The sequence below is a fragment of the Aulonocara sp. 'chitande type north' Nkhata Bay genome, linkage group LG15, assembly GCF_057382095.1.
Source record: "Aulonocara sp. 'chitande type north' Nkhata Bay isolate Kocher_YH1m ecotype deep benthic linkage group LG15, A_spYH_male_GT1.1, whole genome shotgun sequence".
NCBI classification, from domain to species: Eukaryota; Metazoa; Chordata; class Actinopteri; order Cichliformes; family Cichlidae; genus Aulonocara; species Aulonocara sp. 'chitande type north' Nkhata Bay.
In genome coordinates, this window is record NC_141358.1 from 16,813,703 (window position 1) to 16,840,096 (window position 26,394).

A 26,394-nucleotide genomic window follows, 5' to 3' on the forward strand; every position below is an offset into this window, starting at 1 on the left:
TCTGAAAGAGTACGGGTTGAAATTATCCCCTGAGAAATGTAAATTTTTTCAGACATCAGTGAGGTACTTGGGACATGTTGTGTCTCGTAATGGGGTGGAGACTGACCCTGAAAAAGTGAAGGCTCTGCAAACTTGGCCAGTGCCTACTGATCTGAAAGAACTGAGGTCTTTTCTTGGTTTTGCAGGGTATTACAGACGCTTCATTAAAAGCTATTCTAACCTAGTGAAGCCCCTCACCAATCTGACCTCAGGTTACCCACCCCTTCGCAAAGGTACCAAGCCCAAAGCTAACACTCCTCAGTATCATGATCCGAAAAAACCCTTTGGTGAGCGATGGACTCCAGAGTGTGAACAAGCTTTCCGAGCGATCATTGAAAAGCTAACTACTGCTCCGATCTTGGGTTTTGCTGACCCCAAGTTGCCCTACACTCTCCATACGGATGCCAGCACTATGGGGTTGGGTGCTGCTTTGTATCAGGAGCAGGAGGGGCAGATGAGAGTAATAGCATATGCTAGCCGAGGTTTGTCCAAGAGTGAGTCTCGCTACCCTGCCCACAAACTAGAGTTTTTAGCTCTAAAGTGGGCAGTTACAGAAAAATTTTCTGATTACCTCTATGGTAGCCAATTCATGGTTGTAACTGACAGCAATCCCTTAACATATGTTCTGTCTACAGCCAAGTTGGATGCAATGAGCTATCGTTGGCTAGCAGCACTCTCCACGTTTAACTTCCAGCTTCAGTACAGAGCTGGAAAGTTAAATTCTGATGCAGACGGTCTTTCAAGACGACCACATGGAGAACTGCTCAATGACACCGTTTCACAAAAAGAGCAGGAACGTATACAGCGGTTCACTGAAACACATCTGTCTGGTCAAGGAGTCACTCTTGGCCCAGACGTGGTCCCAGCTATCTGTGAGAGGCACCTCATTGGCTGTAGCCCAAGTGAAAACAAAGAGATGGATTGTGCTTTCACCCTGGTAGACTCTTTGGCCATGTCTGTATCTGCTATACCAGATGAGTTTGTGAATGAAGATCAGTGTGGTGGGTTACCAGTTATTCCCCATATGCCAGTAGAGCAGCTAAGGGCAGAACAACGAGCTGACCCGTGTTTGAGGGAAATTATAGCTCAACTCGAGACTGGGGACAAGGTTCCACCCACCGTTAGAAAGCAACTGCCCGATATTCCCTTACTAATCAGGGAATTCAGTCGCCTTGAGCTACACAATCAAATACTGTACCGAACACGACAAGATGGAGGTTGTGTAACCTGGCAACTTGTTCTTCCAGAGCAGTTTCGAGACACAGTCCTCCATAGCCTCCATGATGATATGGGCCACTTAGGGATTGAACGCACTCTCGACCTGGTGAGAACAAGGTTTTACTGGCCAAGGATGGCTGCAGATGTTGAGAAAAAGGTTAAAACCTGTGATCGCTGTGTTCTGAGAAAATCCCTTCCTGAAAAAGCTGCTCCTTTGGTCACCATAAAGTCCACCAGACCTCTTGAGCTTGTTTGTATGGACTTTTTGTCCATTGAGCCTGATAGGAGCAATATTAAGGACGTCCTCGTACTTACAGACCACTTTACTAAGTATGCCATTGCCGTCCCAACTCACAATCAGAAAGCTCAAACAGTTGCCAAGTGCCTGTGGGATAATTTCATTGTCCATTACGGCTTTCCTGAACGTTTGCATAGTGACCAAGGGCCTGACTTTGAGTCACACATCATCAAAGAACTATGCAACATCCTGGGTGTTCACAAGATTCGTACTACGCCCTACCATCCTAGGGGAAACCCTGTAGAGCGTTTTAATAGGACGCTGTTGAGCATGCTTGGCACATTGGAAAACAAGGACAAATCACAGTGGCATAGCTTTGTGAAACCATTGGTTCATGCGTACAATTGTACAAAGAACGACGTTACAGGGTACTCACCTTATGAATTAATGTATGGCCGTAAACCCAGATTGCCCATTGACCTGGCTTTTGGTCTTCCCCTCAGAGACGACGGCTACAAGTCACATTCGCAATATGTGCAAAGTTTGAAGTCACGTCTGGAAGAGAGTTACAGGATCGCGGCACAAAACGCAGCAAAAATTGCTGACAAGAATAAGACCAGATTTGACTTGCGTGTAACCGCTTCTAAATTGGAAGAAGGAGACAGAGTTTTAGTGCGTGCTGTACGCCTAAGAGGGAAACATAAGCTTGCTGATAAGTGGGAGTCAGATGTTTATGTGGTGGTAAAGCAGGCGGGAGATCTCCCAGTTTACACAATAAAACCTGAGAACAGAGACGCTCCTTGGCGAACTGTCCATCGAGATCTCCTACTCCCTTGTGGTTTTGTCACACCCACTAAGGAGAAGCCTGTTATGACAAACTCCACACGCAAGCCTGTAACACGGCAATCAGCTAAACAGTATGATGAGACTGAACCTTCTGAGACAGAGGAGGATACCGTTTGGTTTCGTGAGAGGCGTCCCAGAGAAACCATTCGATTCACCACATTGTACGAGATTCCAAAATCATCCCCTGACACCGATGATGGTGAGGCAGCACAGATAAATTTAACTGAAGACTGCTTAGCTGTTAATGATACGGTAGTCAGAGAAGACTTGTCTCATGGAAATGCAGAAATCATTTTGGAGGATACTGCCTTGGATGCCGTGAGTGAAAAACGCTCAGCTGCTGATGTACCTGGAAGTGGAAATGACTTAGCAGACACATCCACCTTTCAGGGAGATGTTCTTCTAAGCAGAGAAGACTCTGACAGTGAGCCTGAGGCCTTTAACAAAGAAGATTCACAACAGAGCGTGGAAGGTGATAAAACGGACACTCTTCGACGTTCAGTGAGGAATAGAGGTCCGCCAGAAAGACTGCAGTACACCCAGTTGGGTAATCCACTGATATCTATTGTGCAATCCTTATTCCAAGGCTTGAGCTTAGCTTTTACTGATGCTTTGCAAGAGAGTAAGGAGGTTGGAACTTACCAGGAGCCACTCTCTCAAGTGGTGAGGTCACAGCCATCTCCCATGCAAAGGGACTTGCATGAATTTAGGAGGGGAGAGTGTAGCCCAGTGGCAAACAGATGGAATTAGAGACTGTTTATTGTAATTATTATTAAAGGTGTTTTATTTTGTTCAGTTAAAAGCACTCATGATTGGAGGGAGACTCTAAAGAAAAAATCCAAATTATTTTGTATGGAATTGCATTATTTGTGTTATTTATTTATTTATTTTGTTTCTCAAAGGTTATTTTTTGACCTGGATACAAATGCAGTCCAACCAATGGGATTGTTTGTCCCGCCTTGTTTTTCATGTTTGGTTGCGCTGCTAAGGCTGCTTAGACCACACGCGCCATAGCAGTACCTGTGGGGAAAACGTGGTAGCTGTTGAAACAGCGAAGCTGTTGGTGTCTGCTTGATTAGCCGCCAGATTTGGATAGCCGAAGCTAGTTTTATGAATACGAAGTGCTTTGCACTGGTCAGGTTTTTTGAGTTGGAGAAAGGAGCCGAGACTCCTCGGAGAACATTGGATTACAGACTTTGTGGAAATCCGCAGAAGAGGAATAATTTTCCATTGCAATGGATGGCGAGCCACAGCCCATTTGGAATTGAATCTTGAAGTCTGGTTGCCTGAACTGTGGTAGGACAAAACAGTGCAAACCATACATCGATCGTGGACTGAACTCACACCAATAACTCACCAGATCACCAAACAGGCCTGATCTGGATCCTATTGACACTTTAAAAGACCCGGGTCTAACATTCTTTTCTTTTTTATTTTGGGTATCTGTGCGCGCACACACAATTTTGGTTGTTATTGTAAAGGCAATACAGTGCACAAATTTCAAATACAGTTGAACTATTGCTTCATCATTTGCAGTTGTGTTTTCATTGTGGTTACCCATCCTCTGGGCTCCTGTCGTTCCTGAAATCTTCTGATTTGCCCATTGTTTATATATTTTGTTAAATACTGGTTACAGTGTAAAAGATCTTTAAAGATGCCAAAGCTCTGATCACACCACACAATGGCAAAGAAAAATGTACCATTTACATCTTTGTGGGTAACATAGACCAACTAAAATAATGTACCTAACAAGCTAAGCACTGACATACTGTGGCAGGATGTGGTTTGTGGCTCAGCTGCAGGGGGAGGGTAGCAGTGGGTTCAGGGTGTGGCGTCAGGGGAGGCTGCCACAGCCGGTAGTCATCATCTAATCATGCCTCCCTTATTTCAGTTGGATGCTGGGACCTGGACAAAACAGAAGAGATGGCGGAGACAGAGCATGAAGCAGAGGGCTATTTAAGTGAGTGAAAGCGGTTTAGCTGCAAGTGCGCTGAAAAAAACAAACACTGTAAATAAACAGGCGCTGAAGCTGCTACCATTGTGTGTGAGTTCCTTTACACATGCTAGTAGTTCATGCTTTTTATATGGTCACTGGTGGTCACGATGGTTCCAGTTTTTATTTTAGCTAAACGTGTTTTCCCAACTCTCTTGCAGCTCTAGACCTTTCTAGACATTAGGCTACCCAACAGAGGAACAGGTGAGAGCACAAATCTTAGGCAATTATATGGCCTTTAACCTTTGAGCTTTCGAGTACAAAGTCTGTGTTATATACCAATGTGAGAACGGCACAGGTAATAAATAGTTTGGGGAAGGGTGTGTCCTGCCTCCTAAATACTCCAGTTGGAACGCTATCTTGCCTAAACTTATTAAGAGCACTGAGAACTCATCTGACTCAGTATTCTGCTATATGCTACACGTGACAAAGGACAACATGTGACAATGTCCTGACCTGATTCTCCTGACATTTTCAGGCATACATATGTGAAAACAGCTTAAAAGTTAACAGATTGCTGGCAGTAGCTTCGTGTTTACCACAGAGGAAGAAGAAAAATCCTTTGAATGCCATTGTCACCAGGCATTAACGCACATCGTTTAGATGCCTGCCTTCATAGAGGTTTAAACCTTGATCACCCAGCTGAAGGACAGTAGCTGTGATGCCAAATGTAACACGGTGGACAGCTTCATTCAGAGCAGCTCAATATGGTGAGTGCATACTTCTACCACATAATTGGCTCCAGTGGGATTGACTGAAACAACCTTCCAGCCTGACCCCTGATGACATGGCACAACCCAACCCACGCTCAGGCTAAATCACAGCCAGTAAGACCTATACTCTGCTTGTGAATTTACTGGGTGACAAAGCATGAGCAACTACAGTATAACAATGGATATCTAGAAGTAATTTTTCAAAAATGATACACAGAGATCTCTGGAAATTCAGGTACGTGCTATTAATGCAATCACCGGAACCAAAAGGGTATGGCAAAGAACCAGCATATGAATAGCATCATTTATCATTGCACAGTACAGGTCCAGGTGTATTAAATACAATTTTGGAGGGCGACCGCAGCGACGACCGATAACAAGATATTAAATCTCCTTTGTGATAAATCAATAGATTCTGAGGTCAGCGGGCTATCATTGCAGAGGGTACAATGGTTTTTTCCCCATGTAGTTTAATGCTGTTTTCAGCAAAAATTAAAAGAGCCCCTCTGCACATGATATGTTTTGGACAAGTATGAGCACTTTGCACTCTTATCCATTTTTCTCCACCCATTTGGACACCACATGGTATCCACTATCTCACTGTTAAAATTTGACATCAGTGAGACGTGAACTAATTTATTTTCTCCTGATCTGAATGGACTGGCTCTGCTGTTGGACATTCATGGAGTATTTATAAAACATTTTTTTGCAAAAATACAAAGGAGGTCTTAGGTGTAATCTCCTGTCTGAATCTTTTTTCACAGGCTGTTTTCTAGCGATGTGTTGGTGTGGGCTGTCGTGTTCCTGCCACATCGCCGTATGAAACTGACCTCTGGCTAGACACACATGTGTCTTATGATATTTATATGGACGTGGCAGGTGTTGGCTTAAAGACTTTGTCAAGCTGTCAACTGAGTATGTGTGTGTCTCAAAGTAGAATAAGGTTGTAACACGACACCCATACACCCAGAGACATTTTTATTATATAGATGCACCTGTTCCTCTGTCATTTAACACACATTTCTAATCAGCCAATCATGGCCGGAGGAATGAAAGTCTTTTTGCAACCATGGTTAATAGAAATTTGGTGGTCTTGAGATAGAATTAAGGTTTTCAGGCACTTCCACATTAGTTTTATTTTTCCAACCTGGAAGCTATGCCTGTGTTTTGAACTGTCTATGGCAGCAGTTCCACCCATTTAGACATGTAGACATGGTCAAGATGACCTGCTGAAGTACAAACCGAGTATAAAAATGGGGAAGGAAGGTGATTTAAGTGACTTTGTTTGTGCTCAGAAACTGCTGATTTACTGGGATGTTCTTACAGAATCAACTCTTGGACAAAGTTCAGCATTTTTATTATAATCCTTGCACTGATTTTCCTAAATCTTGTCACTGGCATATGCTGTCAATAAGTTAATAATAATGAAAACTAAACATTTTGAAACTATAAAAAACTGAAACAAGAAAATCCAGTCACTACACAAGTGTAATAACTCTAATACTTCTGATGGAAGGGTCAGAATTCTGTGGACACAGTAATGATCCATGGATCAATCCTGCCTTATATTAATCATTCAGGCTGCTGCTGGTGGTTTAATGGGATGTTTCCTTGGCATGCTTTGGCTTTAGGCCCCAACAACTGAGCATCCTTTCATTGCCACAGCCTACCTAAGCATTAGGCACGTTAGTATTGTGCATCTAGCTTCTTATTACTACTTACAGCAGGGTAGTACACTATATTACAAACCCCAAAACAGTCACCAGATCTCAGCCCAATCGAGATGTGCTGGAATGGGAGGTTGGATGATACTATGTCAATGCGGACCAACATTTATGAGGAAAATTTATAACTTTTACACGAATTGCTTTGTTTTCAGCGTTACTATAGTGCAGCACAGTATGTGTTTGCTTGTCTCACCAGTGACTCAGAATCTCTGACTAAGAGTTATCACATATCCCCGAATAGAGTTCCAAGAAACACAGAAAACTTTAATTTCTCTTCTCCTCCTCCTCAACTGTCACTTTCTGTTTGCCCTTTCTCAGTCTTATCTTTTCCGTTTTCATTTTTCATTCCTCTCACTGTTCATATTTTTGCTCAGTAGATGTTTTTTTAACATGGTGAAAAATTTAACTACCTTGGTTTCCTTTGTAGTTCTTTTAGGTTTTTTTTAATCTATCTCAGTTCATTTCAGTCCACTTCCACAGCGTGCTGAAAACACAAACAACTGCCAAACCAAACCCAGAATCACTCCCACCTGCACACACACAAAACACACACGTGTATATATATATATATATATATATATATATATGTGTGTGTGTGTGTGTGTGTGTGTGTATGTTAAAAATTCAGGCATTGGAAAAACATAAGTCAATTTTCTCCTGCCCAGGAGAAGTAGATAAGCAATAATTTTTCATATTTACTCCCCCCAGAGACTGATTAGTTTCACAACAACGATAAGGTGCATACATTTTTATATCTAACAATTGTGTTTTACAATAATAATGTACAGTTAAAGGGTATATCTTTAAGTTTCAATTACAACATATGTTACACTCTTTTTGCCATCTCTTAAAGAAACCCTTAACCATGTTTGATATTACCCACTCTGTGACGATTTCTTGTTTAAGGAAAAGAATTTGTCTGTGATGTCAAGGTCAAGCCTAAGTCTCTTTCTCGTTACGTCTTCCCATAACAAGTCTGTGTGGGGAATGATATTTTAAAGGTTTGTTGCTGTAGTCGATAAAATGTCACAGCCACGGCCATTTGTGAGCAATGACTCCATCAGAAGCCATGAGAAACACACAGCTGACTTGCTGATTTTCACTTCATGTTCTTGATTCAGTCTCAGCATTCACATTTACCCTTGGAACTGTGGGATTTGAGTCTGCCTGTTGCCACAAAATGCTCTCTATTAAAAGTATCAGAATATGCGATATGGAGGAGGAAGCTTGTTGCTCATAAATGTAGCAGTAGTTTTCTTCCAATAGTGAATATTTGCTTTTATGGAATAATTCAACTCTTCTGTGGTGGAAATGAATTTTATTCACACACATTCAACACTGAAGATCACAGCATGCACATACACTGATTTAGATCATCTATAAAAGAGGTTTCAAGATCATGTTTGAATTATCTTCTTTTATGAAATGCATTTACACTTCTATATTTTTTCACCTACATGCAGATTATAATCTAGCAGATCTAACAACAGAAAGGTCACAATATCAGTTTTGTCCAGAATCAACTGGACTTGGTCTTCTTAACTTTACATCAATGCTCAGAGTAACAATTCAAAATGTATGAACACTGCAAATGTCTTGAATAACCCCTCATTTCTTTATGTTTTGCCTCCAGTGAGCCAGACTTTCTTTAATTTTTACGTGGTTTTGAGCAATAGTTCTCCAGGCTTTTTCTTTGGTCACTTTTTCACTCATTTTCTTTCATTCCAGTCCTTTTACCTGAACATTTTCAGAAGATTTTAATGATTTATTTGTTTTTAAAACTGACCTTTGAAAGTAGCTAACTCAGACAACTTTGCAAAGAACTGATTTTAAATGGCATCTTTAGGCACTGTTAATGACTCGCTGTTGCAAAACTGCAAAGATAAAACGGTTTGACAGTGCAATAAAAAAAGAAAACAAAATATTAAAAAATGTTCACTGAGAATTTTCATTCCCAAAGATCTATTAGCCAAATATTTAGCACTCACACAATTTAGCACTGTTATGTGTCTGTCAAAAAAGTGTAGGATAAAAGATGGACTGTATCTCAAAGTCATGTATTTAAGAAACAGGAAAAAAAATCTCAGTATGAGTCTACTGTTCTCCAAAGTCTCATCAGAGGTGATTTAAGTAGAAGTGCTGCTCTCAAGAAGTCACACTTAAGGAACTGAAACACGGACCAAACAGGGAACAAACCAAATGACACAAGAAGTGGACTGAAAATCAGTGGAAGCAGATCTTATGGAGTAATGAGTCCAAACTTGGAATATTTGATTTGAAATATTGGCAGTATATAAAAAAAAATGGAGGAGAAAGGTGCATTTCAGTGATGTTGGAATGTTTGCAAAAGTGATGCAATTGTGAACATTGTAAAGTACCATCAAATTTTTAACCACCATGCAGTGCCATTTAAAAAACAACAACATCTGAATGTCAATCTCTTCATTTTTAACATGACAATGATCTCAAGCAGACTACCGATGCATAAAAGCATACCTGGATAAAAAACACACAGTGAAACACTATCAGTCTTGGATTGCAATCCCCAGAACTCGGACCTCAACATTATTGAAGCAGCATGTGCCTGACAGACGACGAAGAAGCCTGGAGAGCTAAGACTTACTCCTGGAGACTTACTTACAAAGTTACAAGAAAGATGTAACGGTGGTCATACCAAATCTTGACTCTCAAGCTCATTTGAAATGTTAAGACTCTGTTTTCACCTCATATACTGTATTTTCATGCATGCTTGCATGTGTTTCAGAAAATCGCTGCAACTATTTCCTGTTTTCCAAGCAAAATATAAAGAAATAAGGGGTGGCTCAAGACGAGGGGTGTCCTGTAGGTTTTAGACGTCAACCTAGGTCAACACACCTGAATCAAATGATTAGTTAATCCAGGCCTCCAGAACTTCAAGACATGTTGAAGAGGTAATTTAGCCAGTTAAATCAGCTGTGTTGCATCAAGGACGCATCTAAAACCTGCAGGACACCGGCCCTTGAGGCCTGGAGTTGGACACCTCTGCTCTAGACCTTTGTACATTATTCTTCATTGACAGTTTTCAGAACAAACAAATAAAGAGAAAAAGAAAAAAAAGTACAATTTGTACGTTTATTGGATCCTAATATACCTTACAAGCCTTTTAAGACTAACAGAAAATGAAAAACAGCGTGCCTATTTTTATTTGTACTGTAAACTATGTTTGACAAGTACAGAAGGGAAAATATCTGCTCATACATTATTTTAATCCAGGAATAAATACAAAGAAGAACTCGCAGCTGTTCTTTAACGTGACTGACTTAAGCTATTAGCAAATTTTTGCCTTTATCCATCTTCACCTCCTATAGGCCTTCCAGTAGCCTTTTCACTGAACAAATCACACCAGACACACTACAGATGACCCCCAGACTCAGAATACCCACATCTATCAGTCGGGCCTTCACAGTAAGGCGGCTCCACTGCAGTCTAAGGTGAAATAAACACGGCAGTATGAGTGTCATTGCCGCCCCGGTCACGCTTCCTGTCAGACCCATCAACAGGGAGAACCTGGGCACCAGCAAAGCCAGCAAGTATGATGTCATCAACAAGGCGCCGCGGACCACAAGTGCAGGACGAGATACAGCTTGACCTCGGTGTTTGGAGTAAGACGACATGGCAGCATCTGAAGGGATTAAACCAGAGAAGTTGAAAAGATATACAGTGGTAACTGGTAACTGGTTTATATTCACTATCAAAGAAGCTTTTGTTGTTTGGTCTTTCAATTTATGGATCACTGAATAAGTGGGTGTTACTCAACCACAGCCATTAGATTTGGTTGGATTACAGTTGGGGTTGCGAAACATCCTACTCTGACTCATTGTTTTCCACCTGCACCTGCGTGGTGACTTTAATTACTAAATGACTGGAAACTGTTAGCCATGCATCATTAAATCATCATTGAGTAGTGTGATGACTACATAACTGTTGACAGTCAACTATGAAAGGTTTAGCTATGGTGACCCATCACCAGTATGTTGAAAGTTGGCACGTGTTGTAGGTTACTTTTAGCCTAATTTGTAGGGTTTTCCTTATTGTGTGGATGCCTTAATAGGCATCCACACTATTGAGATCCTGTTTCTCTTTCTTCTTTATTATTATTCCGGGTGTTTCCGTACACTTTTTGCCGTGGATCTACTTCCACAATTTTTGTGCTATTTTCACCGTTCAAACTCTAAACTGTTCTGCTCTTTCTGCTAATGCCGGCTATGACTTTTGGTGTTTATTACTATTATACTTTTTAAAATATTACACTTTTTTCCTTTAATTTGTCCCATTGAAATGAATGGGAAACTTCCACAATTCTGCTAAAACTTTCTTGTCTTTGAAACTTAACTACTGCCTCATACTTTCACCTAGAAACTCCATTCAAACTTTAAAATGTTCTCAAATGATTTGGCTATTCCTGTATGATTCAGCTTTTTCAGATCTTCTACCGTTTTAATCTTATCCCTCTTTGAGTTTTCAGTTGCAAAATTGTGATTTTTCAGAAAATACATGCGTTGCTATGGTTGCTATGCAATTAACTCAGAGGGGACAGTGAAACTGTTTGAATTTTCTCTTCATGTCCAAACAACTTCTTGCTACTCGCTCAATTTCCACTCAAGCCCCACAAATTATACATCAAAACGTAGGTATTTTTGCTGGCTTTCAGAAAATGTCACTATCATTGTTGTGGGACTCATAGATATTTTGCAAATCTCCTCAGAGTAACACAAAGTCAGAAAACTCTCCATATAAACTCAATGGAGAGTTTGTTCAAAATCACCGCTGGATTTCTCTAATGAGAGGCATTTTCAAATTGTCATATCTCCTTAACGAAGCGAAGTTAAGACATGAGGCTTGTCCCCGTATATGTTCAGACACTCCTGACACTCACAATTCAAGAATTTCTTTCTCACCTATTACCGTTCTGAAATGAGTTGGACTTGTTTGAGGGTAGGAAATTTGTCCCTCGCTCAGATTTCATCAGATTTCAATCTCTGGAAATGAACCACTTTTTTCTCTCGTCATATCTTTTTGATGGATTTCCACAGAGCCCTGAAAATTTCCATGACTGTTCACCAAAGCCTGCTGTTTCTTACGGTGAAAGAATGATTTTGATGCTCCATATAGATTTAGAGTTACCAAAGGTTGTTTGAGCGCAAGTCAAGGCAGTTTTTGCTTCGCCTCTACTCAGTTACAGTGTATTACAAGTCATATATCTTTAATAATTTATGTTTTATCTTTGAATTATGAAGACCTGAAGATTCCCCCATCTCTTCTGAATAAAACGATGCCTGAATGACCGTTCTAGCCTCTACGGTTAGGAAATTATGGCCATTTGTTCGAGTGGAATCCTGAATGTCAGAAATACACTGAAGAAAACTCACACCTCTCTCTGTGTCTGTGTCTGTGTGTGTAACGGCTGACTACAGCAGGTGCAGCTAATTTAACTGACCTACATATACCAAGCCCAGACTCTCCACAGCTCCTGTTCCCTTTACTGTCTGTGTATGTGTGTCTGTGTATCAATATTTCTCCTATGTTTAGGTATTACTCCTCAATCATAGTATTTCTGCTAAAGCAAAGTACTTCTACTACATCTTAGTACTTCTGCTAAATCATAGTATTTCTGCCAATTCATAGTATTTTTGCAAAATCATGGTATTTGTGCAAAATCATGGTTTTGGGGCCAAATATTTCTGTTATTTTATAATATATGTGCTGAATATATTATATGTGCCAAATCATAGTATTTATCCCAAATTATAGTATTTATGCCAAATTACAGTATTTCTGCTAAAACGCAGAAATAGTACCTTTTAGCAGGAATTTCTACCAAAAGATAGTATTTATGTTAAAACATAGTATTTCTGCTAAACCAGAGTATTCCTGCCAAATCATAGTATTTGTACTGAAACATGGTACTTCTGCCCAATCATAGTATTTGTACTAAATCATAGTACTTGTGCCAAATCATAGTATTTATACCCAATCATAGTATTTCTGCTAAATCATAGCATTTGTGCCAAATCATGGTATTTGTACAAAAACATAGTATGTCTGCAAAACCATAGTATATCTCTTATGTTATAGTATTACTACTAAGGCATAGTATTTCTGCCAAATCATAGTATGTGTGCCAAATCGCAGTATTTATACCAAATCACAGTATTTGTGGTAAAACATAGTATTTCTGCCATATTGTGGTATTTGTGCAAGAACATTGAACTGTTATGTTATAGTATTACTACTAAGTCATAGTATTTCTGCATTGTTATAGTATTTGTACTAAAACGTAGTATCTCTGCCAAGTCATAGAATTACTGCAATTTCATAGTTTTTTTTAGGAAATCTGTTATGTTATAGTATTACTACTAAGTCATAGTATTTCTGCCAAATCATAGTATTTGTGCCAAAGCATCGTATTTGTATGGAGTCATAGTATTTCTTCTAAATCATAGTATTTCAATCAAATCTCAGTAGTTGTTGTTAAAACGCAGTATTATTGCCAAATCATAGTATTTGTACCCAATCATAGTATTTCTGCTAAATCATAGCATTTGTGCCAAATCATGGTATTTGTGCAAAAACATAGTATGTCTGCAAAACCATAGTATATCTCTTATGTTATAGTATTACTACTAAGGCATAGTATTTCTGCCAAATCATAGTATTTGTACTAAATCATAGTTCTTGTGCCAAATCATAGTATTTGTTGAACATCATAGTATTGGAACCAAAACATAGTATTTGTCGCAAAGCATCGTATTTGTATTGAGTAATAGTATTTCTTCTAAATCATAGTATTTCAATCAAATCTCAGTAGTTGTGTTAAAATGCAGTATTATTGCCAAATCATAGTATTTGTACCCAATCATAGTATTTTTGCCAAATCGTGGTATTTGTGCCCAATTAATAATTCTGTTATGTTATAGTATTACTACTAAGTCGTAGAATATCTGTTATGTTATAGTGTATCTGCGGAATATAGTATGTGTGCCAAATCGTAGTATTTACACCAAATCACAGTATTTTTGCTAAAACATAGTATTTCTGCCATATTGTGGTATTTGTGCAAGAACATTGAACTGTTATGTTATAGTATTACTACTAAGTCATAGTATTTCTGCGTTGTTATAGTATTTGTGCTAAAACGTAGTATCTCTGCCAAGTCATAGAATTACTGCAATTTAATAGTTTTTTTTAGGAAATCTGTTATATTATAGTATTACTACTCAGTCATAGTATTTCTGCCAAATCATAGTATTTGTGTGAATTTGTATACTGTAATATCACTGTATTATGTAGTGGCTAAGTAGGGGCTGTTTACTAAGTGCATCAGTGTAAATAGGTCATCTCTTGTGTTGGAGTGCCCTCTTGTGGCGCCTTTTGGGTAGTGCCTTAGTAAACGGGAACCCTGTAAAAAGTGGCATCAGACTGATTTGTAGTGGAGGAATTTGTTACCAGTTTTCTTAATCTTTAATCTGTATGCATGTTGTAATGCATACCCTGTTCTTAATCATAGAAACCACACCATATCACCTCTCCACATCCTCCTACTGTATGCCATACCTCCCTGTACCATCCATCTGACCGCAATAAACTCCACCTGTGGTAATCTAATCCCTGGATGTCAGCCTCTCCTTCTGACCGAGGATAGTTATAGTATTTGAGCCAAATCATAGTATTTGTGCTAAAACATAGTATTTCTTCCAAATCATAGTATTTGTGCCAAAGTATAGTATTTCTTCCAAATCATAGTATAACTGCACAATAAAGGTTCTTGAGCCACATCAGTGTTTGTGCCAAATCTTAGTATTTCTTCTAAATCCTAGTAATTCTGCTCAATGATAGAATTTCTGCTATGCTTTAGTACTTTTTTCCTAGATTGTAGTACTTCTGCTAAGTCAAAGTATTTCATGTAAATCATAGTATTTCTACCAAGTCCCAATGTTTCTGCTAAATCATAAATAATGTTTTAGTACAAATTGTATGATTTGGTGGAACTTTCTGTGTTCCAGCACAAATGCTATGATTTGGCAGGAAAAAAATATTATTTAGTATAAATACTAAGTTTTAGCAGAAATACTATGTTTAAACTTTAAAAAATTCTGCTATTCCTGCTGATGTGTGTTATGACTTTTGACCATTGAAATGAATGGAACACATTATCAATGTGGTCACTGATTTTGCATGATGGGCTGAGCTGTGTTTTACCTCAGTGAGATAAGCATCCGTTCTCAGACTGGGAGGCCTGGGTTCAAATCCAGCTTATGGCAACATTTCTTTCACTTAACAGTTAAACTTTTTTTAAACTCTTTTCAACACAAATTTCATTTTTTTCACCCCTTTTCAGCAAAATTTTCAGTTTTTTTAACCCCTTTTCAGCACAAATCCAAACTTTTTCAGCTCTTTTTCAGCGAAAACCTCTTTTCAGCAGAATTCTGCTCATTCAACTCTTTTCAGCAAAATTTTCAGTTTTTTCTGCTGTTTTCAGAAAAAAACTCTTTTCAGCAGAATTCTGCTCATTCACCTCTTTTCAGCAGAAATTCTGCTGATTGAACTCTTTTCAGCAGAATTTTCACCCCCTTTTTTTGCCCAAATTCTGCTAGCACAATTGTCAATCTCTTCACCTTTTCTTTGTGAGAAAGTGTTTGGCTCAGTGAGCTAAATAGCTGCTCTTTGACCAGGAGGGCCAGGTTCAAATCCTGCTCAGGGCAATGTTTTTTGTTTTCAACTTTTTCAGCTTTTTTCAGCAGACATCTTCAACGTTAAGGCATCCACACAGCATTTTCGCAGGAAATGCAAATTTTTCTAGTTAAATTTGACTTACTGTAATTTTTTTCTTACTTCAAATGGTTACACTAATATCATTAGTGAAACACTCTCTGTTAGTCATGTGTTCAATCGTGGCTGAACGTATTGGAAGTATTTTTAGCTATTCACTGTCTGATCATATTTCTCACAGCATCAAAATGCACTAAGCCTTTAAATACATCTGCTGACACTGTTTAGTCACTGTAACTGCTTCTATTTCCTAAAAGGCTGTCACATTGATTTACCAAAACTGCCTTCTTGGGAATCATAGTTTTACTTGTTATAGACTCTTTTGACAGTAGGCATTTTGAAGTGCCATTACAGGGTAAACAAAGGTGTATTTACTAACAGCAGCACTGTGTAGTACTGTTTCATTGAGACAATCCAGTGTTCTGGTTTTGTGCATGCTAGCTCACTGGAATGGCTTTGACACTCCAAACAGAACAGGCTGTTATTAATTAAATCCACATTTAACCCGCTATTATCATACGAAAATGGCCTCTGTTAAATGGCCCCATGTGGGAAGCAAGGTGGACACCAACTACAGGCATGGGTGGCTAAAAAGCCATCTCAGCTGGGTGCTCATAAATTGTCTTAGGCAGACTTGGTTTAAAGGGTTTATAGAAACAGGTTGCTATTTTTGACATCTGGGCTAATGTAGTCTTTCGTTCAAGAGTAACCTCACAGCATGAGGTGAAATACGACTGATCTGTATTTACTGGCATTTGAAAGGGTAAGCGTTAAGTTTGAGCTTGTCTTTTATGGGCCAAAATATCTGGAAGAAATCACAGCTTGATAAAGCAACATGTGACCTGCATGCTCTGCAGACTTTACAGTGGATTTATGGTTCCTTGTTAGCTCCCAAGCATGCTTTTTTTAAATTAAAAAAGGCTAAACTAGGCTAAACCTAAGGACCAACACCCCCACATATATTTGACACTAACTCCTGGTGACAAACAGACATCCACAACATGTAAACGTGGGTCTGCAAAGCCCAGTGTGCCACCTGCAGACTACCAGAGCACTACTGCCTTTAATCGCAGTAGCTTATGAACATTTGAACATCTTTTTAATTTCAGTGACCCACTGTTAGTTTTAGTATGTACTGAGACAGCACTAGGGGTTATGTTTGGGTTTTCTTTTGGTTTTACCTCTGAGCACACATGTTTGCAGTATTTCAGCAGCAGCATAGAATGGCAGAGGGTAGGACAGTTGGGCTTTAGCCAGCAGGCACAAATTGACTAGAGGTCGTAGGTCAGAGGGTAGATTGTCTGTGATGACCTCACTGGTTTCTGGTCCCCAGGTTAACACCGCCTAATGGAGGAAGAAAACAATCAGCCAGTCTGTTTGTCAACTTATCAGTTATATCAAACCTTAATTGCGAGATACAATTTCTGCTCTGTTTAAACGTGCATGTGTATTAACAGCAAAATAATAAGAATGAAAAGCTTTAAGCAAGGGAAGTGCTACTGCAAACTCACATGCTAATGTTACAAACTTAAAAACCCGCTTTTGACCATCATTTAACTGAAGCTTGTTAGCCTGTGCAATCATATGTTTTCCAAGTTGTCACTAACCATTAGGGAAAACATAGTTTTCATGATGCAAGCTGCTCCATGGGTCCACCCCAGCATGACATTAAACTGTCCCCTGTCTTCCATACTATCCTCTAGAGGAGGGAGGAAGATCTGCGAGGTATAGGAGAAGATGATGACACCGACGGAAACGAGGAAGTCCTCTGGATCCACAGAGAGAGACAGAGAGGACCAAGACCAGCTGCTGGCGCAACTCAAACAGTACAGCATGACCAATAGGCTGTGAGTGAGACAAAATAAAAGCTAATGAGAATTGATTAATTAAAAATTTATCAGCACAGTGATAAACACACACAACAAAGTGGGGGGTAAAAATCCTAATTACGCCGAGAGGAAGAACAAAGTGATGAACTGCAGAAAAGAAAAACACAACAAATAAAGGCAGAAATTATTAACGGGGTAATAAATTAAACTCTCTGAAGGAGACAGTTTAATCAAAGTCTATCAGCAACATCTTAAACTATTTTAGCCCACTACACAAATGAAAAAAACACTAATAATTGTACCGGATGACACTTTAGAAATGCATTAATTTTAAGAAAGTACATGTAATAGTATGAGAATAGTTTAATTTACAGATTTACCATAAATCACTAAACTCTGAATTCAACACACTGTACTGTAGTTTGATACAAATGAGTCATACTAACTGATGTCATCATATCTTATTCATCCAGTCTACCTAATAAAAAAAATGGATATATTGATGTTGATATTCAACCAGTTACACCAAAGCACTTTATGATTACATGGTTTTAATTACACGATGAATTAATCTAACCAGCACTGCCAAAGAGTGGAGTGAAAACCCAGGCTTTACAATTTCTGTTTTTCATGAACTGAAAGTCAAAGTGTGTGCTTTAAAAGATCAGACAGCTGTAAGAACCCTGGCAGCTCATAGACGCAACTCCGTGCTTCTTTTCTCATGCAAGACACCTGGTGTTAGAAATAAATCAAACAAGCAGGAACAGCGGCGTGTAGCAGGTGAGAGCAGACGACTTAAACAGCAGCAGCTGGACCGCGATCACACGAGCGAGAATGAGAGAGCAATTTAGACAGCGCGCCTTCCTCTCTTGATTAAAATGATTGGTGAGTTTTTAAGGCGATCAGGTCAGCCAGTACAAATTTGCTGGAGTGTTGGGACAAATGAGTTGCTTCTTTTATTCTGTCACCTGATAAGTATGTGAGCCAGGGAACAGAGGAGGCTGAGAGTGGAAACTGGTCTGAGATCAGTCAGAAGCAGACAGGGCAGAAGAAACACCAGAGACACGAGTGAACACACTGATCGAGGAACAGCCACCCAGGACAAACTGTCAAACAACAGGCTTGTAGAGACGAGTAGATAGAGGGTACAGGTCATCAAAAGTTCAATGACCTGAAAGACAGCACAGACGTATATTTTTACTTCATATATTTACTGTATATTGTAAGAAAGTAAATAAATGGCCTTTTTCTGGATACACATATAATATTAGTGCATCTTAAATATTGTTAGATTTTGAGTTATCTAAAAGTTAAGTAGTTTCAGGTTTTTTTCAGTGTAGAATGATGTAATTTCACTATCTTCTAGTGCAACTCAGTTTGAATAAAGATTCTTTTTGAATTCTCTCAAAAGTGACAATATTTTAAGACTCTGCCACAAACTTAGAAGATTGTTTGATTGTTTCATCTGCTTTAAAGAAAAGTTTCGAGTTCATACGTTATATTGCAGAGCAAAAAGAAAAAAAAGGAAAATAAAGGACTGTGTTACAGTTGAAGGCGTGTTACCTGAGCTACATTTACCATCAGACCTCCAACTCCAGACCAATTCGGCCACAGTCCTTTGCAGCAGGCCTCCATAATGTCCTGATAGCTGGTTCGGACCCGGACCTTTGAAACTGACCCAGACCCACCACTGAAATATACCAAAAATATACCAAAAACAACTATTTAACAGAACTAGTAATGGCCTCATTACTTTGTTAAAATGCTTGTGTATTTGGTAAATGTAACAGTTCCCTTAAGTATCTCATAAAACGAGACACTTAAGGTTACTTTTAGTAATGGGCTCACAACAGGCACTGTCATATTGATATTGATAACAATGTGAAAGAAACTCTACCTCATTTCTTCTTCATATAAACAGGACACCAGGGTTCTTCCTGTGTGGTTACAGACCCACGCTGAAAGAACCAACAGGACCAGACCCACATAACCTGACTGCACCAGGGCGAAGGGCAAACCCAGCACAAAGATACCCTTTGAGAAAAGAAAAAGTGCATTTAAAAAAATGTAGGTTTACGAGTAGGCTAAGAAAAGCTCGAAATGACAGACGAATCAAAAACAGCTTAGATGTTCATGTAAGATCATGTAAGGGTGAAATTTCTGGCTTAATCTGCATGTCGTTACTTCATCTTTGAAGGGAGAAATTTACTCAAAATAAAACAAACTTTGATGGTGGGTTTTGTTTCTGTTTTTCAGTGTATAAATTGTGCATAGTCACACATCACAGATGCACATTTTCAGTGAAAGTTCAGGCCAAAATCAAATTTGCACATTTTAAAGATCATCTTAAATGAAACCGCTCACATCAGGAGGTTTTTTTTAATACATGTGAATTCTACCAAGCTAGATAATTCAGAAATAAACAACCTAGATCGATAAAGTACACTACAACCCAGAGGGTAATTTCTTCTTTGTGTGCACACAAAGCTAAATTATAGACAGAAAGAAGGTGGGGGAATATCATTATCTTAGAAAATAATCCACCTTGAGATGACTGTTCTCATGAGATGGTACCATAAAAATAAAATTCCATTAAAAAATGTAATTGAAAGGTTTGATATTATTATAAAGAATATATCAGCATTACTGAAATTCATGCAATAATCATCATCATGAGACCCCAAAGACAAGAAATCTTAGTCAAAGTTAGATTAGGATCGTGCATACATACGTTAAAATATTTTTTTTTTAATGTGAAAATTCACAACCTAAAGTGGAAACTGAAGAGCAAAGGATGGCTGAGGAGAAGAGCGAGAGCAAAGAGATGAAAGGACTCTTCATGGTTGGATGATGAGGAGGCGAGAGAAGAGTTTTGGCTGGATGCCTGGAGAGTCTGAGGATGCAGGAGACCAGCAGGAGCAGAAGGAAGAGTAGAGTCGAGCTTTGGCCCATCACCAAGGGAAAATGTAAGTCACTGCCAGAGAGGGAAGATGGAGGAGAGGGAATGGAGGTGAAAGTGGGAGGTGAGGAAAAGAAAAGAAAAAACAGGGAGACTAGGGAGGAGGAGAAGGACACAGACAGGAGAGAAGGTTGGAAGGAGAGGTGCAGCCTCAGCGCCAGAGAGCATGAGGTTGGATGATGGAAGATCAGAGGAGACAACAAGCTACTTTGATGGAGTTGCTGTGTTTTGAATGTTGGAACACGGAGATATGCAGTCTCACTGAAAGAGTTGTGGAAGCACATCACAGAGCAGACATAAGCACACACTGTGGATGCATAAACAGACAGAGACACATTCTCTCTCTTTCAAGTTGCTATTTTGTAACTGGTGACTGTTAGGCATATGCTGATAGAGCTTTGATGTTCAAATGGAGCTGCTGGGGATGAAAGCAGTTTGAGAGGAATCTGACGCTCAAGTATTTGATTTCATCTCCCCGCCGCTCTCACTGCACTTCTGTTTCTCTGTGTTTTTGCCAGCTAATTCCTAATTGGTTACTCTGAGTACAACCAAAAGCAGCTTCCAATCACAAAGGGGTACAATAAAGGAAGAAACAAATCCCTGATTGGCTCGAGAGAAGCTGTAGAAGAAGTTTTACCCCTACCCCCTTTTATTCTGCCACAATATGACAACTCTAGTATCTTCTATTTACCCAATACTACCTTTATACTCTTTCATATCTTAAACAGGAAGCATTGGCAAAACAGTGAGAGTTCTTTGGCATTACATGCTAATAGAATAAAGTTTATTGCACATTCACTGCACCATGCCTGGACTTCTGAGTTAGATTTCAGCTCCTGCCCCTCAGGTCATGGCCAGTATTTTATGCATGGACATGCCTAGTTGGCAAAAAGTGACAGAGAAATGTCTTATTTTCTGCCATGGGGGGATTAGATGATGCTGAAACAGGCAGGTTTGACATTTAAATAACTGAAAGTGACTTTTTTTTAAAACCAGGACCAAAGAACTGTTCTCAAGTTCAATCAAACCTGCATTAGAAAAATCAATAAAACAACAAATGGATGTGCCTAATTCATGCATTTGCTGTTTTTCTCTTTTCACTTTATTAGGAACAGGGAGATGCTCATTGAATCTAATGACACGGCATATGCAACTCGATGGAAGTTGTCAAGATTATCTGTGGACGTTTAAATCAAGCCTTTAAATAAGCAAGAAAGGTGATTTGAAGTGATATGTAATGTCAGATGGTTGTTGGTGTCTGAGTATGGCCCATCTGGTTTGAGCTGACAAGAAAGCAACAGCAATTTGTAATTCATTTGTTGCAACCAACGTATGCAGAAGAGTGTCTCTGAATCCACAATACATCGAACCTTCAAGCGGGCAGGCTACGGCAGCGGAAGACCACACCATGTGCAAATCCTGTTGGTTGAGAAGATTAAACTGAGTCTAAAATTCACATGGGGCTACAAAATTGGTCATTGGTCTAATGAGTCACAATTTCTGTTGTGTCATTGGTATATATAGAATTGAATACATTGAATATAATTAGAATTTGGTACAAATAACATGGGTGGTTGTATTTTAATGGTGTAATGGTAAATGGTAAATGGCCTGTATTTATATAGCGCTTTACTAGTCCCTAAGAACCCCAAAGCGCTTTACACATCCAGTCATCCACCCATTCACACACTGGTGATGGCAAGCTACATTGTAGCCACAGCCACCCTGGGGCGCACTGACAGAGGCGAGGCTGCTGGACACTGGCGCCACCGGGCCCTCTGACCACCACCAGTAGGCAACGGGTGAAGTGTCTTGCCCAAGGACACAACGACCGAGACTGTCCAAGCCGGGGCTCGAACCGGCAACCTTCCGATTACGAGGCGAACTCCCAACTCTTGAGCCACGATCACCCCACGTAGGTAGTACTTTCTTGGCACTCTTAGGCCCTTTAGTAGTTTAAATACTATAGACTACCTGAGTGTTGTTGCTGACTATGTCCATCTCACTATGCAAAGCATGATGGCTGCTTACAGCAGGATAACGCATCATGTTACAAAGCTCAAATCATCTCAAAGTGATGTTTCAGGTTTTTTCTCAGCATGACAATAAGCTCACTGTACTAAAATAGCCCCCACAGTCACCATATCTTAATCCAATAGAGCACCTCAGGGATGTGGTGGAGTGCGAGATTGACATGGATGTGCAGCTGACAAATATGCCGCAACTGCGTGATGCTATCATGTCAGTATTGACTAATGAACTAAAATGCCTGAGGAGCATTTCCAGCAGCTGAAGACAAAAGGGGGTCAAATCTAGTACTAGAAAGGTGTACCTAATAAAGTGACTGGTGAATATATGTATTATTATATTATCATATATTTCTTTAGCAAAGACTTACGAGTTGGTAAGTTCACTTGTTTAAGATGGCTTGATGTTCATATTTTTCAGTTATGGTTCTTTTTAGAGTAAATCACGATATATCTAGACTGAAAAACATATTTGATTTATAGAGTATCTATATTGTAACTGAAAAGTCACATGAGCGTGTAGTGTTGCTCAGTGAGTTCGTTGTCATGTTGTAGACAGAAGTTTATAGAGTGTCTGCATACGATTAGCCTATTCATCGGTAAACAATCAGCTATAGTCGTTATTTTTGATTTATCATTTCACTGATCGTTTAAAACTTGAAATGTAAAAATCTGATGCAATTAGTTCATTAAGAGCATTTTTTTAAACGGGGCGAATGAAAAACAGACATTCAGTTTGTAGCATCCCAATAAGTTTTTAATGTAAGCAAAGCAAAAGAATAAAGGAACAGATCCTCCTTTTCTCAACCATCTTTCCAAAACAGAACGAGTACATTTATTCCCCTCTGGCTTCTGTTTAGATCAGAAAATCAAGACGACTTAAATTTTTCAGTGTGGCTTAAAGTAAAATATCACTTGTAAACAGAAAGCGTGTCAGTCGCAGCCATTCTTATTCTCAATAACATAAGGCCCATATCTCTAATTTGAAACGAAGACACACAAACTGGAGCTGCCTCATTAACAATCAGATTGGAAATCAAACTGAGTTTCATTATTCCCATGTCAGGAGCCTTGAGAGCTGGAGCTGGTTTTTGCATTTTGGCAGCAAATTTACTTTCTAATAAAAACTTTATTAAGCTGGCAGACAGTCAATTATATTGGCATCAATAAACCACCACAGGAAAGTACATATTTTCTTTTTAGCCTTGATAGGAGATAAAAGTGCTGTTCTTTTCCCATTATTTAGACATTTGTTAGCCAAACATCAGATCTGTGATTAATGCCATAATGTTTCTTTACACACCACAGATATCCTTTGTCTTTGATCGCTGCCATGTGATTGTTCGTCGCTGTTCAATATTTTAGTATCCAGTGAATATTAAACCATAACCTGACCGTCTGTAACCTCAAGTGAAAGCATTACTGAGCAGTTCATTTAGTCAAGGTCGCTGATTGAGACAGAGGGCTGCAGGTAATGAACAACCTATAAAACATTAACCAATCCAACAACCCTGGAAAGTGTTTGTGCTGAGGTAAAAACACGCTACATAAAAAGTATTCAGATCACACTGGGGTTTGGAGCTAAAATAAATAGCTGGGAGCATTTAAAAAGCCATAGCTTTAAATAAGCAATTTTAATCAGTAATACAGTATATATCACAAGCTGAATTTTCACTGGAGACCAGGATTCTGTGGCTTGCTTGGCACAGAAACCGAGTCTCTAAGGAAAACTGGAATTAAAAAAAATCTGGCACTCAGATATAGACTGCCGTAAACAAACCAAGCACATAAAATACTTCTCTACTAAAAATCATGTGCTAGAATATGTGTTATGTGCTTATACAACGGGGTTAACAGTAAGAGTTTCGAGCAATCGAACACAAAAGCATCTGATGCAAATGTACCTCCGCTCCCGAAGGAACATGTTTGCATCTTAATTAGTCAGCATTTACCTGCATATGACTGTGTATGGATGCATACACAGTATTCCTACCCTAATGTCATAAAGCATTCTCTATGGCTCCGGTGACACTGTTCAATTACACCAGAGTTATTCAGTTAAAACACACGTGCACACACACACGCATTTACGTGAATGCAGTGGTTGAATAGAGCCCAGCATTTAGAGCAAGAGAAGCTATTAGCATTACTGCCACGAGGACACGCTGTGACCGGTGAACTGCCATTTTTTTAAAAACGATTTTATCCACAGTTAATTTAATTATCAAGGCTCGCAAGTGCCTGACAAACAGCCTGCAAGACAAAAGAAAGCATTGTTCAGTAATATAAAAACACAAAAGGAGTAAATGAAATAGGCTGCTTCATGCTTTTTGAATGACGTGTGCAGCTTAACACCTTCACAGTTGGCATTTCGAGTTGTCATTTTTCAGAGGAAAAATAGATGTGGTGCATTTTCAGCTGCACTTAACAAAAGATGTGTTATCAGAAGACAAACATGAGGGCTTTCTTTAAAGTCCTGTTTGAATGCTGCCGCTTTAAATGCTGAAACACTGACTCAAAAATCTGAATTGAGTAAAAGCACTCAATAACTGGATTAAATAACTTTGACTAATGTCTTTTCATAACTGGATAAGTCATACTAGCAACATGCTGAGTTATTGCATTCATTCGGCAGGGAACAAATCAAGGATTGTGTGTCTGTAGCTGTAGGAAAGGTTGATTGGCATGATACAGGTGCGTGAAAGTTATAAAAGTGGAAGTCTGAAAAATGTGCTGCATTGTAACGACCTAAATTATCTGTATTGCTGCTTTACTGCTTTTTTTTTAATCACTTACATGAGGTATGGCATCATGAACTTCTAAAGCAGGGCATAAGAACTGTTATATTTTCTTTTAGGGAAAGCATTTTAACCATGCATGTGTGTATTAGTGTACCTGTATAGCATTGGTGATGTTCCAGCCAGCCTCCCAGGCTGTGATGGTGGGAGAGGGGTTCAGACCCAGGGTGCAGGTTTCAGGGCTCTGAACTGAAGTAACCAAACTCATGCTTCCACTCTGTTTTTCAAGGCGTGTACAGAGCTGAGACGTCCCTTCTACGGGTTTCTCCCCCTCTTGATTCTTCTCTACATCTCCTGAAACTCTCCATTTTACCACTTTCCCTCTAGGAAGCCCAGATGGTCTGATGGACTTCTTCTTGTTCCCCTGGTTCTGGTTGGAACCTTGATTCTCCCAACTCTCGCTTCCCATCTTTTCACCTTGCATCTCAGATAATCTTTTTTCTTTTTCATAGTTTCTGGTATTTTCCAACCAAAAGGGCTCTTCAGTAGAGACAGCGGAAGTTATGGTGAAGGTCTTGGTTCCAGTGGAGATTACAGTAGCCCTGGTTTCTTTAAAGGCTGGGCTTTCCCATCCTAAGGGGCTGGTGGCTCCGTTATGAGCTGCTATAGAGGGCTCATCTTTGCGTCTGTCTTCTCTTGATGACGGTCTGCTGTTTATTCTGTCATCAAAATGTGGATTAATATTGCTTGTGATGTTGTTAAAGGCTGATCTGTTGTCCTCACAGTAACTTCGGTTTAACTCATCACTCTGGGTCAAAACCAGCATCTCTTCATCTCCTTGAAAGAACCTGTAAATCAAAACCTCCTTTGAGAGCTCATGATTCCTCCCCCATCTTTCATTTTACAAAGAACTTCTAAATAATTTTTTACTCCTCCAGAGGTTCCACACATATTCAGACAGATAACAAAATAGGAAAAATATCAAGAAGTATGAAAATAAATCTCAAACCGTCAATAAAGTTATATCAGTTGTGAGAAAATGAATCTATAAAAGTTCACGAAAGTTATGTTATTATATGTATAACATTACTGTAAAATATAGTTCATTTTTAAAGTGAATTTATATAAATAAATATATCTCATGATGTCACTAACCTTGTTGTTCGGTCCAGGTGCAGCCTCGACATAGCCCATCCCCACAGAGACCCAGCAGCACTCCAGGGCTGCTCAGGCCCACGAGCCCAGTGAAGAGAGCCCAT

At 39.3% G+C, this 26,394-nt stretch overlaps 1 protein-coding gene across 1 annotated transcript; it reads right to left on the reverse strand.

Annotated features, from left to right (window-relative positions):
• Positions 1 to 9,821: 9,821 nt before the first annotated feature.
• On the reverse strand, positions 9,822 to 26,394 carry LOC147312858 (vesicular inhibitory amino acid transporter). Its single transcript, XM_086264681.1, has 8 exons — positions 26,291 to 26,394; positions 25,293 to 25,983; positions 19,309 to 19,445; positions 18,975 to 19,101; positions 18,380 to 18,582; positions 17,190 to 17,427; positions 16,764 to 16,926; positions 9,822 to 10,435 (listed from the first exon to the last, which is right to left on the reverse strand). The coding sequence occupies exons 1-8, from the start codon at positions 26,392 to 26,394 to the stop codon at positions 10,116 to 10,118; spliced, it is 1,983 nt and encodes a 660-aa protein (XP_086120807.1). The 3' UTR covers positions 9,822 to 10,115.

Bases quoted from the DNA above. Each gene is read 5' to 3' on its own strand.
- LOC147312858 (XM_086264681.1), bottom strand. From the start codon at position 26,394: ATGGGCTCTCTTCACTGGGCTCGTGGGCCTGAGCAGCCCTGGAGTGCT. The intron at 25,984-26,290 runs GTTAGTGACATC...TTTGATTTACAG, and splicing joins CACCTGGACCGAACAACAAG to GTTCTTTCAAGGAGATGAAG. The intron at 19,102-19,308 runs GTAGAGTTTCTT...GGTATATTTCAG, and splicing joins TTATATGAAGAAGAAATGAG to TGGTGGGTCTGGGTCAGTTT.